Below are 7683 nucleotides of genomic sequence, written 5' to 3'. Positions count from 1 at the left end.
ACTAAATGACTGGCAAATATCTCAATATCCCTGATTCTTTTCGCTCAAGCTCCCATATGAATAAATTTTAAACACACATAGTTATAAAATTACATAATTTAAGATAAGGATGAAGAAATGAACACCACTAATCCAAGGCTTCAACTGACAATTCCTGTAATTAAGCTACTTGTTTACACTTGTAGAGTGAAAGCACAGTGAAGGAAGAACATTAAAATAATGCAAGACCAAAGTGAGTTGCCACAAGTGTTGATTGCAAGTTGCATCTCAAATAAAGCGTTGCGTCTGAAAAGCAGCCAAGAGATGGTGTACGGAAACAAGTATAATATGTGCAAGCACAAAGTAATGCCACATGCAAACACCCACCCTGCTCCCATCGGCTGTTTCACTTCTTGGTGAAAGGGCCAGGGCTTGTAATGATGATGTCCATGTGTTTGGATCCTATAATTAGAACCATCACAACCCACTGTGCACAACTCACAAAACTCACAACTCACAAAATTAAAAACACAGATTGTTTTACGTTCCAACTTTCCCACGTTCCTTGGATCTCACATTCTGTAAGCTTGGCATTGATAGCATTGCCAGGCAGTGACGCAGCCAGGGATTTCTTTAGAGGGTTGGGAGGTGGAGGGGGAGGGGAGAATCATGGTACACAAATTTCTGAGAGCTGGGGGGATGGACTTCCTGAATATGCTTGAGGCACACTCAACGCCTTTAACACTTTAATGTGTAACATAAATCATGCAAGTTGCGCACATGGACGCTCCACATTTATTGTTCCACTGAGGCTGGTACTGCTGGTACTGCAGAAATTGGTTTGTGCAGCCAAGAGCACCAGAATTACATGTAAAATTTTATGTTCATATAAAACTAGTTATCTAAACTCTCCTGAAGGAAACTGACTATAGGTCGAAGTTGGCGCGAGAACAGTGTCAGGCAAGCAAATGTACAAATTTTGTTCTGCACACTAAGTAAAATGAAAATTTAAAGGACGATAAGAATATCAATTTGCATGCATATATGTGGAAAAGTGATAATTACAACTGAAAAAAAATCTGCTTCCATTCCACCTTGTGAAAGTGAATATAGAGTGAAGCTGCCGCCGATGTTACACACCACCACCACAAGCAACGAACATCACACCCGCACGCATGTGTCTGGAAGTGCAGCATGCATCCCCATTCTTCTAGGCCCTCCACCAAGTGCAAGTGCATTATTGAACTGAATGAATGTTCAAACATAAGATGCATCAGAAAATGTGTAAACTGCAACTTACACACAACCTGCAGACATGATAGCTTCGTTTGGATTGTTACTCGAATAGGTGGCAGAACTGTTAGCGCAGCATACATCCTCACTCTTGTAGGCACTCCGCCTAGCGCAAGTGTGTTATAGAACTAATTCAATTTCTCAAAATAAAATGCATCAGAAGATTAGTAAAATATGATTTATGCACAATCTACAGACATAATAGCATCAGATGTAAATCAAGTATACGAAAAACATAATTCTGTTACGTGGAAACTCGTAACACAATGCCTTCCAGCTGCCATTTGTTTTTATGTGAGCAAAACCGCATATGCGGTCACGGAAAATCCTGACCAACTAGAGGCGAACAGCTTCGCTGTAAAACTGCACGAGGTTTAAACGAATGAAGGTGAATATAAATCTTAACGACCTACTGTCATAAAATGAGGGGAGAGGTTTATTGCTCAATTACAACATGCTTACATTACTATCAGTGTGTGAAGTGCATATTTAGTATGGTTGAACATCACTAAATAAAGGTGCACACAGTATTAAACTGTATTCATTATATCCAATGTTTCTTATAAGCATATGTGCATTACATGTTGATAGCAAACATTTCAGATTTACTTTGTGATATCCTATAATTCATTGTATCCGTGTGCATTTATCAAGGTCCGCAAATTTGTCCGTAAATCTGAGTGCCCCCAAATGCTTCTAGGCAGTGTGTTTTGTAGCAGTTCTTTTTTAAAAAGTCTATTCCTCTGGTGATAACTTCAGAATTTCAGAGGTGCTGTTGACAGCATAACCAACATGCAACATTCCAGAGAGCAGTATCGCAGGCTTACATCTCTAGAAGCTCAATTTTCTTCCTTTTGCTTTTCAGGAGCTTGTTGTTCTTCTATAAGCCTATTCTCTTATTCCATTTTTACATGGTGTCGTCATTTTTTAGAGTTTCTTCCATTTTGCTCTGCCAGTCACCCACTCTTTTGCTTCTTGAATCTGAAATCTACATCAGTGTGGTCATGTCACCTTTCATATAGGCTAACTTCATTTTCTTTCTCCAAGTCAATGTTACTGCTTTCTTGCCAATATGTCTCTTAACTCTTGTATTTATGCAAGTGAATTGTCTCATCTTTCTTTCTTGAAACATTGTTCAGCTCTCTGTGACTAGACTGTTCCTTGGACACCGTCAGTGTTCCTTGTCCACTTCAGCAAGTTATTTGGACCTCATAAATGCTAGGCTTCTTAATTGTAACCACTACGGTTCCAGAAGCATTGCTGACTGCAAAACCGAGATCGAACCGCTGCCACAGCAGGCCAGCTAAAAGAGGCAGATTTCATTTTCATGACAAGTGGAACATAAATGCAAATACACAATATAAGTTTGATTCAGTCTTCTTAACAACCACAATATTTTCTTGGTATTAACCTTGTTTTTGCATTTCTTTGACAACTTTTGTATTTGCTTGAATGTTCTTTATTTACTTGGTCTTCAACCTCATTTACCATCCACTTTTACAGCAGCAAAGAAATGCTCTACATGCATTCTTCAGGACGAGGAAGTACTCCATTGTGGCTTCAGTCAGATAGATACAACATGCCCTAACAGCAGCCAAACTACAATAAGCAGTATAACTTTGAGCACTGCTCTGACAGAATATAAATCTGCCATATTTTACGTGCAAGCGTACATGGCTCGCCACTTTCACCAGTGAAATTTGCAATGCGATGTTTAAAGTCGTGAAGGGAGCGAGCACTGAAGGAGGAAGGCGCATGGAGGTGAAGAGAATGGATGGATGGATGGATGGATGGATGGTTGGATGGATGAATGTTATGAGCGTCCCCTTTGGGAAGGGGTGGTGGGTTGGGCCACCAAGCTCTTGCTATTATACTGCCTAATGTCCTAGGTCACGCAGCAAAGCAACGCCACCTAGAGGAAAGTCTAGGTGCTGTTCAGTGAAGCGAGGAAGCAAATGGGAGGCGAAGTGTTGTGGAGGAGGAGGGTAGGCGGAGGCGTGCTAGGTTGACCTTCTCTGGCAGTTGCTGCGGGTTGCGTGTGCATTACCGGTCTAACAAACTGAGCAGCGAGAAAGCAGCACAGACAAAGGTATGAGCCGTCGAAATGCCTAGACTCTGCCCTCAATGCAGATCACTTTCAAGATAGGGCGCACGGGGCCACGGAGTACACAGTTGCTGCTGGAATACAATGCTGCTCCCCTCCCTTCCCTCCCCTCGTAGCCTAGCGTGCCACATAGGACAGCGCCTTTCCTTACTGCTTTTCTCCCTTGTGCGCACGAGATTGAGCCGCCATCGCCGGCTCACTATTGCACGCTTTCATTCACGCATACAGCATACGGCGCATGGGGACGATGTTATCAGCATTGCACTTCATATGGAACATTGCGACGACGACGATGGCTGAAATGCACCTCAAGTGTCCATGTATTTTAACACGACAGCGTTAAGGAGCCCGTGTTGCAGAAAATCCGGTGTCGCCATCCCGCATCGGCGTTGGACGTTGCTTCGGCAAAAAGAATTTTGAACCAAATTCCGAACCACGCATACCTAATCACTTCTCTACCACCAAAGTTGCTCATACCTTGTCTTTCATTTTTTACAAAGTTATTCCTCAGAATTTTGAGGACGGCAGCCCACAAACAAATGTAATGGAAAAAACACCACCAGCACATTTACTTTATATTAGCTCTTCTCAGACTGAAATACTAAAAGTGCGAAACAATAACAGGAGATCGATCCATGCAAGAGGCCGCATTTCTACCAGAAAGCTCGCCTTCGTGCATAGTGTTTGCAGCCAGTGTTTCCCGGTAAACATTATGGTTACATAAGCTGCAGTTGCCGGGAAGCATGAAAAGCAGTAAGGGGTCTTCGAACGCTATCGCGTTCCATTCTTAAAGGCGAAGCTTAAGCGTCCTGCAACTCTTTTGCTATTGCAATTATATATGAATGGCACCTATATGCTCACGTGTAACCCACGTTCACGAAGTGAAACATCGCTTTAATTTTTTTAAGTATGGAGCACTGTAAAGCCCAGTGTTACTCCTTTCTTGTTGTTCAGAGTATCCTAGTTGGAGTAAACAGACTTGAGCCTTAGTAAATGCCGTAGTTGAGTGCTGACCCCTGCAGTACATGAAGCTTGTCAATGCATGGTTTGAAAATTTATACGCAAAACACATGGTCACCAAAGGAATGAAAAGGACAACATCAGCAATTAAAGCAATTCAGAGTTGTCCTTTTTGTTGCTCTTGTATCTGTGTTTTCTACACTTTACTTTTCCAAAGCATAAATACTGAATAACTTGCTCAGCCTTTTACAATTATAAGTCTGTCGTGTATTCAATTCCTTTTTCCTGCAGTCTGATCTATATCGAACAAACAGATTGTTGCCTTAATGTCAGATTAAGAGAGCATAGCAGCTCTCTGAAGGGTTTTGCATACTCACATTTGTCAGTTCATTGCTGTGATAGCGGTTGCAAACCAGTTTTTGAAAACACCACTATTTTGTTTAAACACAGAGATAAAGTGATGAGGGAAATTACGGAGGCCATCCATATCAAAAAGGAAGGTGCCACATGTGTAAGTCAACCATCTGTATCATTACTCGGGTGTGAAGTTTTTTTTGTTAGATTTGGGTTGAACACATGCGCACCTTTTTGTACTAATTGTAGCTATACCTGCTTCACGTGTCACCATTGTGTAAATGAACTACTCAATATAAGATTCCGAGGGAGGGGTATGCTTCTACGGCAATTCTTTGCTCATGACGTTTTGTTTGCAAATCATGAGATGCACACTGTGTGCATATGTATAAATATTTTTCCTTTTTCAAAACTCTTCAAGTTGCCAGTCAGCATCATGTTTGTCGTCTCGCTTTGTCCTTGTCCTTTACGCTGCTGCTGATTATGAACCTTAACCAACTTGCTCAACTCGCTGCTCTTCTAAGCTTTCCTTTACTTGGCAGTGTAGCGTGAAACCAAACAAGCTGCGCCAATGCAAAGCAGGAGCTGTTTTTCTGTCATAAAACAAAAGTAGGTGCACAATAACATAACAAGAACTTTGCCTCTTTGCTATACTAGAGAGATTGAAATGAGGTTATCAAATGCCTTCATGCTGCAACATTGTAACCAATGAAGTTAATGCACTTTTCAGCTTTGCAATTCAGGTGCACAATATGCAAAATACACTTAAAAGTGCACTTCTAAGTTCACAGCATGCATGCTGGTTATCAATGAAGACTGTTCCTTGCATGCACATTCCAAGCAGCTAGCAGAAATGGGTTTGTGTAACAAGTTAACATTCATAATTAAAATTGTCACAGATATCGATACTATGGCAAAATTTAGACAAAACAAAAGAAAATAATGGAAACTAGCGTCAGGAATAATTTTCTTTCCTGTGGTTCTATACTATATAGAAGTTGAGAGAATGAAAGAAGAATATCTGCTAGCAACCTGTGTTCGATCAAGGTCTTTCAATAGCTTCAATAAAAAGAGGTATTAGGGGACTCTGGTTTGGTTAAGAGTACAAATGAAAAGTGAAAGAGCATGCATACATACACATAGATCTGGAAAAGAAATAAGAAAAATAATAATAACTAAGGGCTACTGGTTGTACTTGTATGATTAGTATAGCAAATGGATTCAAGAGTTCCCTTTTGAGACATTTATAGTTGTTGGTTGGAGTGTATTAAACTTGTGAGTGAGATATGACTCTATATATTTTCTATCTCTGGGAGGCAGGAAGTTTGACCGCAAGATATAAAGTTTAATATAATAAAAATTGTGCCTGATTAAAGTGCTGTGCCACTGCTTCAGGACTGCTTTAGGAAGCTTCTTCGCTGTGCCTCTGCAGTGCGCATTTAGTCTAAAATTAATTGGCTGTCCTGTTTTGCCTAGGTATTGTTTGCAGCACAGTGAACATTCCATTATGTAGATAATGTTTTAACCAGTGAAGGCAAAACTGGATTTTATTTTGTGCATATAATAACTTACAGTGCTTTTAAATTTTATGTAATTTGGTGGTGTTTGCAGGCTTTACACCTACAGCAGACACAGGCTTCTATGTTGACAGTGCACTGAAGATTATATATACTACAAACTGGCTACTCATACAGTGCTATTCCACGCTAGCAACCCAGTTAGGACAGAAGTTGTTTCTTTCCCTAAAGAGTTCTTGGGTCCAGTGCCGGTTGTGCCACAGAGGCTATCATAGTCGAAAAAAAAATAATAAAGTTGCGGCACGTGACATTAGAGTCCAAAGGCAGTGGCGCCACTGATCTCGTATGATGGGAGCTTGAGAAGGCATGCCATTTGAATGTTGATATGTGGGGCTCATGTGCTTTGAGAGGAAAAAAAGATCTAGAAAATCTGGTCACCTGGGCTGACCAGTCTGCTGGAAAGAGATAATTGAAATAAATTGTACAAGAAATACTTCTTCTTACAGTCTCTCCAAAGAATGTTTCTCCTTATCACAAAGCAAAAAAATCATCTTAAGGTGTAACTTCTTTTTGCAAGTTGGCATCTCTTCTGAAGCCATCAGTTTTGACAGCTAGGATATGCCTGAAGCGCTTGGGTTAGGGATGTTAATTCTTAAAGTGAAGGTTCAGTATAAATATTCATTTTAGAATTTCAGGAAAACCGCCAAATTGCTAGCTTGATATGGCACTATGCTCGAATATTTCAACTGTAGGCAAACTGATGACAACAAACAATGGAACAAGGTGTGGTTGAAGAAGGTGGTAATATCAGCTAGCTGGTATGTCATACGGGGATACTAAGCAACGCTAAAGCAATGAGGACAGACATAAGAACAACACACACTGTGTTGTCTTTCTCATGCCCATTTTCATCTTTTTAGCACTACTCAGGTCCTAGAGTGGTTGAAGAAAACCCTATTATGGCTGCTCCTGCCACCTATTCAAACACTGCATCATCTCATCTCTGGGACGTTTGCCTCCTGGACTGAAGACAGATGTGTGAACGAGGCGAAGTCTTACTGCATTAAGGCAGATGCTTTATATTGTAGGAATTGCATGAAGATTAAACTTGCCCCTGCTTCTGCACATGCAAGCACAACATCAAGGCAGTGCAGTTCACTTCTGAGAGGAGAAAAAAAAAACAAAAAAAACACGCACACACACAATTTCCATGGCGTCGTGCTCCCAGAAGAAACTAGGATGTTTTATTAAACACTTTGGAAGGCAGTTACAGTGAACACAGGCAGGAATCAAGGATAGCTTTGGGAAATTGTTATTTGGACTAAAATTAACTTCAGCACCAGCCTTGGGGGGGGGGGGGGGAAACAAAAAAAGAACCAGCCTCTGAAGTTTATGATGCACCACAAGACGTCACAGGATGACTGACACTATGAGTAGCATTTTCCTGTCTTCCATTGCATGTGACATTTCCAACTA

The 7683-nt window shown here is 40.9% G+C and overlaps 1 protein-coding gene and 1 long non-coding RNA gene across 2 annotated transcripts in view; one reads left to right on the top strand and one right to left on the bottom strand.

Annotated features, from left to right (window-relative positions):
- Cbl (E3 ubiquitin-protein ligase CBL) overlaps window positions 1-7683 on the bottom strand; it is a 57259-nt gene that overhangs the window by 14069 nt on the left and 35507 nt on the right. The window contains exon 7 of the mRNA XM_050179144.3: window positions 367-441. Coding sequence (XP_050035101.2) covers window positions 367-441 — 75 coding nt within the window. The remainder of the gene's footprint in view (window positions 1-366; window positions 442-7683) is intronic.
- On the top strand, window positions 448-7565 carry LOC129385136 (uncharacterized). Its single transcript, XR_008612719.2, has 3 exons — window positions 448-1660; window positions 4787-4847; window positions 7128-7565. It is a non-coding gene; the product is annotated as an uncharacterized lncRNA (long non-coding RNA).

This window comes from Dermacentor andersoni, chromosome 5 (assembly GCF_023375885.2).
Source record: "Dermacentor andersoni chromosome 5, qqDerAnde1_hic_scaffold, whole genome shotgun sequence".
In the NCBI taxonomy this organism is placed as follows: Eukaryota; Metazoa; Arthropoda; class Arachnida; order Ixodida; family Ixodidae; genus Dermacentor; species Dermacentor andersoni.
Note: the sequence above shows the minus strand (reverse complement) of the source record. Positions and strands in the feature narration are given on the sequence as shown.